We start from the raw sequence: 12,198 nt of genomic DNA, 5'->3' as shown, positions 1-12,198 counted from the left end.
AGAGCACATTCCTCGCTAAGAGGGAGTGTTGATTTCTGGTAGCATCAGATGTGCTCTAAGCCTCAAAATTTGCAGGGAGGCTTGGACACATGTATTCCACAATACCCAGAAATCATTTTGGGAAATTCCACCTGGAATCAGTTTTATTAAAATAATTAATTATTTTTAATGGGTGCCTAAGTCTAACCTTCGGAATTTAAAATAATTAAAGAGTATTAATCTAACTATGGGTGAAACGTCTAGAAAAAGACAAGGATCAAGCCAAAATGATCTGAACCATTGATTAGGATCTAATTTAGGCTGTTGGTTCTCAACAGAAGGATTATAAGAGGAGGCTTGATGGGCATTTGAAAGACACATTGAGTGGAGATCAGAAGATCAAATTTCTAAAGCACAATAGTTGCCGGGAGAGAAATTTGAAGTGATCTTTTGTAGTGAGGGGTAGGGATAGTATTTGGTGGGGAGTTCTTTTCTGGGCCAAAGAGTACAAGGCAGAGAGGGCAGAACGACGTCCAGAGAGGCTGGCGCTGGGCCACGTAGAGCTGAAGCAGTGACAGCGCAGAGCCTGAAGGGAGATTGAATTCCTATTGAGGAAATTGAGTTTCAGAAGCCGGGAGCCAGGGTGTGAGAACGGGAGGTTGAGAGCTGAAGTTTCCAGCTAGTAGAGGGTCAGAAGGAAGAGCAACGCGGTCCCCAGCAGAGGTGATGCAGAGATTGCGTGGGGTTGACGCAGTTCTGCGTAGACGCTGACACAGAAGGGACGCAAAGGTTCATTTCCAATAGATCAGAGCCGAATCTTCCAGTGATAGGGTGAGATCATCTCACTATTTCGTTTTGTCCAGTTTCTCTCTGTATCAGATAGCCAGTTGGGCATCCAACGAATTGTACTCCGAATTACTACTGCATAATAATAAAACCCTCAGTTGTTGCACCGGTTTTCCCACATTGGATTTTTCCGGGGACATTTGTCCAAAAATAACTGTGTCAATGTGTGTGATGTTTATTTCTTTCCTATGCTGTATTTAGTTTCTACAATTTTATTTTGGTGTAGGCCGCAATGTATGTATTTCAGTGTTTGTTGTAGAAAACTACAAATAACTTGTTCAATTAATTTAACAAGTAGGTGAAATATAATCAGTTTGCTGTTGTAGGAATCGGGTAACCAATTTTTCATACTGTAGTGGTCGAGTAGGGAAGAAAAGTTTGAGCCAGAAGAGATGCAAAAGCTAGAGGGAGCAAAGCCAACAAGTTCCAGTGGATTTCAAGTGTCGAAGAGTCAGCAATAGGAGGGCCGAGTTATTCCTTAGTGAGGCTGCGTAGGCAGCTTAAGAGGGCAGTTCGATTCAGCTAGAGAAGAGGTCGATTCAGGTGCTAGTGGCCATAAAAGGTTCTAGGAGGCCAAGAGAGTCACCTCCAGTGGTTGACTTGGGCAAAATGACAACGTCAAAGCAATTCCAGAAGGAAATGCAAGTAGACCCTGCGTAGAGGCTGACGCAAGGGTTTCGAGTAGCCCAGTTGGTCCAGTGTCTAGAGCTGGGATTAGTGTTAGGTGAGACAAATTGTCTCACTATTATTTTTGGCTAGATTATCTTGCTGTAGGATAGGCAAATTGGCATTATGATATTGTGCTCAGATTTTGCTGTTGCATATAATAAAATAAACCCTGATTTGTTGCATTGGTTTTTCTAGGGACTTTTGTCCAAAATATTGGTGTCATTTTTATTATGTGTGTGCGCATCTATTTTCCCAGTTTCTAGTTTATTTTCTGCAGTGTTTATTGTGAAGAAATTGCAGTGTGATTTATTCGTTATTTTGTTGTAACAAATTAAACTGCATAATTAATTAGTTAGAAGAATAAATTCCAGTTGTTGCATTTCAAGGAATTTTCACATGGTATTAGAGCAGTTTTGAAGAATAGATCAGAAGCTCAATAGCAAAGGAGAATTTTTGCAACTTCAAAGGGAGTTTCCAGGCAAAATTTCTTTGATCTACACAGAGATCCACTAGGAAGTGCAAATTGCAAAGGTAGGGGTTCGATTTTCAGTTTGTGGCCAGCAGGAAATTCAATCAGCGTCTGTTGCAGAAATTTGCAGGTGTGGATTTACCAGATAGGAAGTTCTAGTGTGCAAATTAGTCATTTCGTTGAGTAGATCTAGGTGCAGTCGATTTGCAGCAGGTTTTGCAACCACAAATTAGCGCTGGGTGGAAGAGAAAAGCACACACAAGGGGTGACTTCTAGTTTTCTCAGAGGGTTTCCAAATCTAGTTTTCAGGAGGAAATTCTAGATTTCTAGCTGCAGCAATTCGTGTGGTTTTTCTAGGGTAGCCAATTCGAGCTGCAAAGATTGCAGATTGTGTGCCAGTTCCAGGTGAAGGACATCCAAAAGGTTGAGCGAGTAGTCTCAGTGAGTAGCTGAAGGCAGTATATTGGTCGGAGAAAGACATCCGAAGGAAAAATAGGAGCAGATTTGCACATTCCTCAAGGAGTGTAAGTAGCAGCAACAAGGCCGCAAGGAACAGAGGGAGGTTCTTGATTTATTTTCCCAGTTTTTGAGTTTCACAGAGATGGCCACAACAGGACTTCATGATTTGGATAGGCTTGATGGGGCCTCTAACTATGGCATCTGGAAGGCTAGGATGACCTTCTTTCTAGATGAGTTTGGTCAAAAGACGTATGCAGAGAACGTTGTAGCCGTACCTACAGATCAACAACGGTTAGTGAACTACGACAAGGAGATGGCCAAAGCTAAGAGGATGATTCTCGATGGGTTTCGAGATCATATCATTCCACATGTTGCAGATAAGAATAAGACAGTAAATGTGGGATGCCATCACAAAGCTTTATCATGACACTTCCAAGAACCGGAAGATGTTTCAGAAGGAGAAGCTGAGGGCTACAAGAATGCACAAGGGTGAAGGTGTTACATCCTATGTCTCCAAGATTCAGAATGTCAGAAATGAGTTGGCTGCAGTTGGGAAAAAACCAATAGATAGCAAGCTAGTCAGACAACTCTCAATGGTTTCACTAAGGAGTGGCATACTTTCGTCAAAGTTATTTTTGGGCGAGATATGCTACCTAGTTGGGATCATCTATGGAGTGACTTCACTCAGGAGGAGATGAGACTTAGTCTCATGAAGGGTACCAACAACAACAAGAAGACACCGAAAGAAGAGAAGGATGGGGAAAACATGGCCCTTGGTACCAAGGGGAAGGCGAACAAAGGTCCCAGTCACGGACAAGGCTCAAAAGGAGGAGAGAAGTAGCATAAGGATCTATCGAAGATCAAGTGCTTCAGATGTGGTGAGTTTGGTCACTACAATACTCAGTGTGCAAAGAAAAAGAAGGACAAGAAGGGGGCACAACAAACAACAGGTTCGACAGAAATAGACGGTTTTTCTTCAAGATTGGAGGACGAATTCTCCTTGTATGCAACAATACCTCCAGGAGAGATGTGGGTAGACCTTGAACTTTAGTTCTCTAGAGTTGCAGAGATTTTGGTAGGATCTAAGGAGGACAACACTAGACAGGTATTTCCTTACAGATCATTACCCTTGCTACAACGGCCCACAGTTTTTAGTAGTAGTGGATCAGTAGATCGGTTCTCAGTTGCAGTAGTTACAACAACAACAACAACATGAGATCAGATGCAGTGCGGAGGAGTGTTGGCAGCTGTGTAGGATGGTACAATGTAGTGTCAACAACAATGCAAATGCAGTATGGTTCAACTATTAGGTTGGAAAATGAATGAGAGTATGCACAGTGGCTTGATGGACAATGACAGATTGTTATAGGTGTCAGACATCAGTAGCGTGATGGAAGATGTTACGGGAGAAAGACAATAGAACACCTACCTCGCTAAGAGGGCGTGTTAGTTTTTGTAGCATCATATAGGGGTTCTAGTCTCGATTTGTGTCAGATAGGCTAAGAATACTAGATCTTCAAAATCGAGAAAAGGTTTCGCGAGATAAGCTTGCAAAACACCTTAATTAAATTAGTTAACCATCATTTAAGTTTTTCGTAAATCTAACTTAGGAAAATTGGTTAATTAATAGTAATTAATTAAGGAAAGGTGAGAATGCTCTAGAAACTCACATGGATTGAGTTTTAGATGATCTTAGTCGTTGATGTGTTGGAATTTCTATGTTTAACGCGTTAGAAATTCTTCCTGTACTATTTGGATTATTTCTTCCTACTTGTTTAATTACTTAACAAGTTATTTACCATGTAAATACTGAAAATAAACACAAGTACAATATCAACATCTATAGATCATCAACTGAAAGAAAACAAGCACACAAGTGACACTGTTATTTTTGGACCAATGTCTGTGGAAAAACCCAATGCGGAAAAACCAGTGCAGCTATTCAGAGGATTTTATTATTATGCAGTTTTCAGAATACAACTAGTGTGCCAAAATGGCTCACCCAATAGAGAATGCCCTTGGTAGTCGTACCTCTCCTCGGAGGCAGATATTTTGGCTTATTAATCACCGAATGAACGATCCTACAGTAACAATTGCAACTTCCCCTGCTTTGTGTCACTCTGATAGGGACTGCATCACTTTGATAGGGACTACGTCACCCTACCTAGCTCACCAGCACCCAGTCTGTCCCACGAAAGTCCTCCCAGTGCTGCCTCTTGGCCCTGTGTTAGCTCTGCTAGCCTCTGTGCAGCGACTGAAGCTTCTGCGTTAGCCCTCAAATCCTCTGCATCACACACGCTGGCCTCTCCTGGCTCTACGCTGCTCCTAGCTGCCTCTGCGTCAACCTCTCCAGGATTAAGCCAGAGTGAATCTTAGCCGTTGATTAGGGACTTAATCTCAGCCGTTGATTTGTCAACGAGAAAAGTATATAAGGAGGGTTGAGGGTCACTTGGAGAATACACCAGAGTGATCAGTCATTCTATTCTTTAGAGCGGGGTTTGCTAAGAGAGATAGAATCAGTGATCAACAACGAGGGGCAGTGAATACAAAAGTCGAGAGGCAAAGAGGGTACCGGGAGAATCAGCGTAGAAGCCGGGAGAGAGGGACGTAGAGCCAGCCAAAGGCCACGCAGAGCCATCTAGGGCCCACGCAGAGGCAGCCAGGAGCTGCGCAGTGCCTTAGAGAGATGGGTGACGCAGAGGCTCTAGAGGCTGACGCAGTGCCTCCAGAGGTTGACGCAGGGGTTATTGGGCTGACGTTGGGCCAGGAAGGGCTGATGCAGTCCCTAGAGGCAGACGCTGGGGTTTTTGTGGGGCAGATTGGAGCTGGGAGCTGTCAGAGTGTTTATCCGGGGTTTCAGCCGGAATATTTGCTTCCAAGTAGAGAGGTACTACTGCCGAGATTATTCTCTGTTGGGTGAGCCAGTTTTGGCACCCAGATTGTATTCAAAAACTGCATAATAATAAAACCCTCAGATAGCTGCACCGGTTTTCCCGCATTGGGTTTGTCTGGGGACATTGGTCCAAAACAACGGTGTCACTTGTGTGTTTGTTTTGTTTCCTTTAGTTGATGATCTGTAATGTGTTGAGCATGTACTTGTATTTATTTCCAATATTTACATGGTAAATAATTTGCTAATTAATAGAACAAGTAGGTAGGAATAAATCAGTAAAGTACATGAAGGGTTTCTAATAGTTAGACTTAGAAATTCCAACACATCAACTGAAAGAAAATGAGCACACAAGTGACACCGTTATTTTTGGACCAATGTCCCCGGAAAAACCTAATTCGGGAAAACCGATGCAACTATTCAGAGGGTTTTATTATTATGCAGTTTTCAGGATACAACTAACATGCCAGAAATGGCTCACCCAACAGAGAATGCCCTCGGCAATAGTACCTCTCCTCGGAGACAGATATTCCGGCTGATTAATCACCGGATGAACGATCCCACAACAACAATTGCAGCTTCCACTGCTCTGCGTCACTCTGATAGGGACTGCATCACCCTACCCGGCTCACCAGCACCCAGTCTGTCCCACGAAAGTCCTCCCAGTGCTACCTCTTGGCCTTGCGTCAACTCTGCTAGCCTCTGCGCAGCTACTGAAGCTTCTGCGTCAGCCCTCAGACCCTCTGCGTCACACACGCTAGCCTCTCCTAGCTCTGCGCTGCTCCCAGCTGCCTCTGCGCTTCTCCCAGCTGCCTCTGTGTAGCACCCAGCTGCCTCTGCGCTTCTCCCAGCTGCCTCTACGTAGCACCCAGCTGCCTCTACGTAGCACCCAGCTACCTCTGTGTCAACCTCTCTAGGCTCTGCGCTATCTCTCTAGTACTAACTCTGCTTCTCTGCTATGTATTGACTGCCCCTCGCCGTTGATCACTGATTCACTTTTGCTTAGCAACCCCGCTCTAGCAAAATGAATGACTGATCACTTTGGTGTATTCTCCAGTTGACCCTCAAGCCTCCTCTTATACTTTTCTCGTTGGTCCTTCAACGGCCGAGATTAAATCTTTAATCAATGGCCAAGATTAGATTTGGCTTGATCCATGACTTTTGGAACCTTCTAACCCAATTTTATATTAATACCCATTAATATTTTATTTTTCCAAAGTTTAGACTTAGGAACTCCATTAAAAAATATTAATTATTTTAATATCTCGCAAACCGGGTACAATCTGTCCAAACCATTTCTGGGGCTTGGAGATCTCATGTGCTTTAGCCTCTCCACCAATTTTCATGGCTAGAGCACATCCAATGCTACCCCAAATCAACATGATGGAGATTTGATCATGGTTGTTGGCTCACCAATGAGAGATTATAAGAGCAGGTCGATGGGGATGGAGATAGACACATCAAGAGAGCAAGTTCCTTGGCAGATTGAGCTATCCAGTTGCAAAGGTGGAGCAAGGAAGAACAGTTGGAGCCAAAAAGGATGCAAAAGCTAGAGGGAGAAGAGACAACAAGTTTTGGTGGATTTCTAGTGTCGGAGAGTTAGTAGCAAGAGGACTGAGTTATCCTCAGTGAGGCTGCGTAGGAAACTTCAGAGGGCAATTTGATTCAGTTGGAGTCGAGGTCGATTCAGGTGCTAGTGGCCGGAAGAGGTTCCAGGAGGCCAAGCGAGTCATCTCTAGTGGCTGAGTTGGGCAGGACGACAGCATCGGAGTAGTTCTAGAAGGCAATGCGAATGGAGCTTACGCAGACGCAGATGTAGGGTTTCGAGTAGCCCAGTTGGGCCAGTTTCTGGAGCTGGGATTAGTGTCAGGTGAGACAAATTCTCTCGCTATTATTTTTGGCCAGATTATCTTGCTGCAGGATTGGCAAATTGGCATCCAGATATTGTACTCAGATTTTGCTGCTGCATATAATAAAATAAATCCTCATCTGCTGCACCGGTTTTCCTAGTTGGGTTTTTCTAGGGACTTTTGTCCGAAATATTGGTGTCATTTTTATTATGTGTGTGTGCATCTATTTTCTCAATTTCCAATTTATTTTCCGCATCGTTTATTGTGAAGAAATTGTAGTGTGATTTATTTGTTATTTTTCCGTAACAAAATAAACTGCATAATTAATCAGTTAGAAGAATAAATTCTAGTTGCTGCATTTCAAGGAATTTTCACACTAGAGTCTTCTTCCTAGTGCCCATGTGGCTAGCCCCTTTTGCATGAGTAATGGGGGATGGCATGGCATCCTCTTCAATTATGGTTGTCAATCATGATAAGTCAACTTTCGGGAGGCATAAATGTTGCATCCAAACTCTGATTGACGTGTTTCTTGCACTGTTGGAAATTTCTTCGAGTGTAGAACAACATCATGGGATCCCTGCCTAAGTGGGAAAGTTTTACCCTCAAAAACTGTAATTTAAGGCCTCAAACTGGCTCCAAAAGGTTTCAGAGTCCAATTCCCCAAATTGGGTCCTACCAACAAAAGTGCTCTTGTAAGCTGATTCCTTCAATCTTTCCACTCTGAAAGCGTCGAGATGGATGATAAATAATATAATAATCCAATCCTGATCAATGTTGCACATTGTGATATTTTAGGACATTGATCACATTAGGGATCATCATCAACATGGATGACAAAATATAAAGAAGATGGAGGGAAGTAACAATAACAAAACTTGATAAAGGGATCCTCTACAGATCTGAGACCACTTATATCTGCAAACTTGATCAGAAGTGGCCCCAAAATAAGTGGAGAATGCAAAGCCAATCTCAACTGCAGACTTCCTGACAATTGGCAAAGTTGTGACAGCCCCATAACAACCATCATAAATTTCCTCAATGAGCCCAAAGGAGCCCAGTAATCCTGAGTGGTCCAAATCTGGAGTTCAGGGCTCAAATGCAAGCCGACCTTTCAAGTGTGATGGTGATGCAAAACACAAATCTGGAGTTAAGGGTTCAAATGCAGGCCGACTTTCCAAGTACAATTTTGGGACAGAACACAGGCTATATCCTCGATTGAATCATTCACCATATGTCACAAATCGCTACTTTTGGCAAATTGACAGATCTCCACACTTTCCTTCATTCCATATTTTCTCAGCAGAGAAAAATGGAGAGAATAGAAGTTTGACTCCCTCACAGGGATCGGTCTTTCATAAAGGATACTCAGCTTCTCACACAAACAGGATTCCAGATTTCAAGCTATCTATGCCCATTTTGGAGCAAAGAGGGAGGGAAGAGGAGGAACAAGCTGTCATCCCAATAGTATTCTGTCTATGATAGGCCTCCAAGGTACATGGACATTGCTTCATTATTTTCTGCTCTGTTTGGCTTCATTACAATTGTCTGTTCCATATCCTGTGTTGCAACAATCATGTCTTTCTTTCAGTTTGTCTAGCTTAAAGTTGTTTATATGGCCACATCTTTAATTTACCCAAAAGTTTGGTCTCGACCAATCTTTTAATTGTAATTTATCAACTGACATATAAACGTATAATGTAACAATATTAAATTGACTAGTTCCTGATTTGGAAAGGTAGGAAATCCAATATAGAAATTGATTCTACTTAAATGATAGGATAATTTGTTATTTTTCATTTTTCATGTAAATTAGTGGTTTTGTGAATGACGTTGATGCTTCCCTGACACACAGAAGCATATATTCTTCATATCTTTGTTTGTGAGGAGTGATGTGAAAGCTAGTTAGACATAGATTAACAATATTCAGTTCAACTGTGCAGGCTATGAGTGTTCGAAGGCAACGTATTGAAACTGGCTGTCATTATTTTGCTGGGGCACTTTCACTTGTTTTTCACCCTCAAAATCCTTATGTCCCTACATTTCGAGCAGATGTGCGATATTTTGAGGTTGTAAGCATAATTGTTTCAATAAATGTTTTGGTGAGTATGTGTTACATATTAGTTTTGGATTCATTTATCCAATTGTGTAAAGAATTGCAGATAGAGGGAGGCTCTGGTTGGTTTGGGGGTGGTGCAGATCTTACCCCTTATTGTAAGTGTTCAACTTGATTTGGCATTCTTAATATTTAGGCAATTAGGGTTCCCTACATGTAACCTCTAAATTCTATAAGATTAATTCTTCAATAGAATGCTAATTAACAATTGCTGTGAATAAAGTTCTAAATGGTCATATTGGAATAAACAACTGTTGCATATGGATGCTTGAACTTTCTGGAGATAAACTGTGTAAAAGATTTTGATACGTTAAATATGATATTTTATGTATTTCTGTGCGGTTGAAATGTTGAGACTGACCATGGATTTTAAACACTTCAGTGGCTGAATTGTGATTTTTATAAATTCGTCCTTTCAAAATTTCCAATATCAGAATCTGAATTCAAAATGTTTTGGGCACTGCCATATAAAATGGGCCATAGAGCTGGGGTATCTGCGTATCAATGTGCATGCTTTCTGACAGGAGGGAGCTGCTAAATTTGTCTATGCGGTGGTTACTCATAAATCTTTGCAGAATTCCTAGTTGTTAAAATCTTAAAATATTCAGAGTTATATGTTGTCATCAGGTATGACAAAAATAAATCAGATTTCTCTGGTTTACTGATTGCCCGTTTTGGTGTTTTTGATGTTATCAATGCCATGTTACCATGGACACAATGATCTATAGAAATTGAATATGGGACATGCTAATTAACTGATAATGATTTCTTTGCAGACCTTGATATCGAAGATGCAAAGTATTTCCATCGTTTTCTCAAGCAAATCTGTGATAGATATGATGCATCTTTTTATTCACGATGTAAATCCAAGTGTGATGCTTATTTTTATATTCCTTCAAGGAAGCAGCATCGTGGCATTGGAGGCATATTTTTTGATGACTTGGAATATTTTGAGCAGAGGGATACTGACAATAAATTGTTGGACTCAAATGGAAAGGCGGTCAATAATCAAGAGAAATCTAAAATAAATGGGAAGGACAAAGCCTTTGAGTTTATAAAGGAGCTAGCAGATGGTTTTACAACTAGTTTTTTGCCCATTGCTAATAAATCAAGGTTCCTGGAATATGGGAAAAGACAGAAAGATTGGCAGCTACTTCAGCGTGGGAGATATTTGGAATTTAATCTGCTTTATGATCGTGGCATCAAGTTTGGTCTTGATGGTGGAAGAATGGAATCGATTATGGTTTCAGGTACATCATCCACACTCTTTGTAGATCCAAATTGAGAAAATATGAATAAGTAAAACAAGGAAAGACAAACAATGAACTTGATGGGTAAAATAGTTAAAGGGCATCTTCATTGAAGAACCATCTTTGAACTAAGTATATGAAATTTCTAGCAAAAGGAAGACTAGAACTCGCTGAATATTATGACTTTTTATTACAGCACCTCCTCTGGTCGCTTGGAAGTACAATGTTGTACCAGAGATTGGATCCCCAGAAGCTGAATTGCTGAAGGTTCTTTGCAAACCTTGTGAATGGGTTTGAGGCCAAATCAAACCTCTATTGGGACGCTGCAAAGTCATTGACTGCCAAGCTTTCAAAATTGGGTTACAGTTGACTAATTAAAATGTTTTTATATTCTGCATTTGTGCTGTTATTCTTTTTATATTTTTGTGGGCCCTGAGAAAAATTACAATTGTGAATTGGAACCTTGACACGATTCCATTGATTAAAAGGTTATTATGTTCCACATTTTTTTGTTATTCTTTTTATATTTTTGTGAACACTGAGAAAAATTACTATTGTGAACTGGTATCAAGCTTAATGGAATGGCCTGGTAATACACTTGAAAACATCATCAAAGGTTTAGTAAAATTCTAAAGATGATAGGATAAAAAAGTCTTGGAAAAATCAAAAGATTGTCTCTTAGGGGTCTTTATTCTATGACGTGGTCTGTGATTTTCGCTGTTTGCAAAACATATGAGCTTGAGGAAGACCACATGGATGAGCACTCTCCAATGAAATCTCACTTTGGCAAGAAATACTAAAATGGTTAGCATTAGATCTACTATTTCCTCATCCTCTTCAAAAAGGCATCTTGGAAAAATAAAAATATTTTATTTATTTTGGGAAGGCAATGGCTATATGTATGAAAAGGGTTACAATTGAGAAGGGATTCATTGTTATCTGAGAACTTGGTTGTTTAGGAAAGAATATACATGCTTGGGTCAATTATACTGTTACATGTCAATTTTTCGCCATGACACTTGATCAGTTTATGGGTCTTTTTACCATCCGTGAACATGTTTGAACCAGCCCCCTCAGAAGTCAAACTACCCAAAATATCTTGAAGTAGATGAGAAATTTGGGGAAAATAGCCGTCACACCTTGTTAAGTTCCACCTGTGCTGATTCTTCTAGAGTTTCCCGTGCATTCGCTAGAATTAACTCTGAGAACAGCGTAAAGCTGCGCTCTGTTTGCCACTATAAACCCGCGTAGGTGAATTTCAGAAAGTAAAAATAAAAAGTACATTCTAGAAACATAGTTGGTCGAATATTTCTCAATTAAAAGCTTCCAGGTGATGACTATTCGAACTATAACCCTCAGATGATTCATCTTAATTCCTTTTCTCATGGAAACCTAATCCCTCAATTAAGGAGTCTTATCCTATTCTTTTGGATCTAAAACTTCTTCCTCTTGGCCTAAAAACTAGACTAGAGGGATTTGTACTTGCATCCGTTAGAGCCTCTTGCTCCTCTCTATAAATTTCCATATGAGACTCACATAAACTAATACTATAATGTACCAATTCTTGGGCTATACGTCCTAACAACCTATACAATCCTCTCTCTCAAAGACCAATCACTCTTGTTGAGTCTATGCTTGATCCCTTAGAACCTACAAGAGCTTGACCATCTAGA

At 40.9% G+C, this 12,198-nt stretch overlaps 1 protein-coding gene across 2 annotated transcripts in view; it reads left to right on the top strand.

The window, feature by feature from the left end:
• LOC149249255 (uncharacterized) overlaps positions 1-11,040 on the top strand; it is a 267,470-nt gene extending 256,430 nt beyond the window's left edge. Inside the window, exons 4-7 of one of the 2 annotated variants that reach the window (XM_089456207.1) lie at positions 9,103-9,228; positions 9,322-9,373; positions 10,052-10,525; positions 10,722-11,040. In XM_089456207.1, coding sequence (XP_089312333.1) covers positions 9,103-9,228; positions 9,322-9,373; positions 10,052-10,525; positions 10,722-10,822 — 753 coding nt within the window. In that variant the 3' untranslated portion in view covers positions 10,823-11,040. Of the gene's footprint in view, positions 1-9,102; positions 9,374-10,051; positions 10,526-10,721 lie in introns of both variants that reach the window. The other variant, XM_089456206.1, reaches the window with a different exon arrangement.
• Positions 11,041-12,198: the final 1,158 nt, after the last annotated feature.

This window comes from Pinus tabuliformis, chromosome 7 (genome assembly GCF_031772625.1).
Source record: "Pinus tabuliformis cultivar Carrire ecotype Pingquan chromosome 7, CPIR1, whole genome shotgun sequence".
In the NCBI taxonomy this organism is placed as follows: domain Eukaryota; kingdom Viridiplantae; phylum Streptophyta; class Pinopsida; order Pinales; family Pinaceae; genus Pinus; species Pinus tabuliformis.
This window is presented reverse-complemented; position numbering and strand designations above follow the sequence as displayed.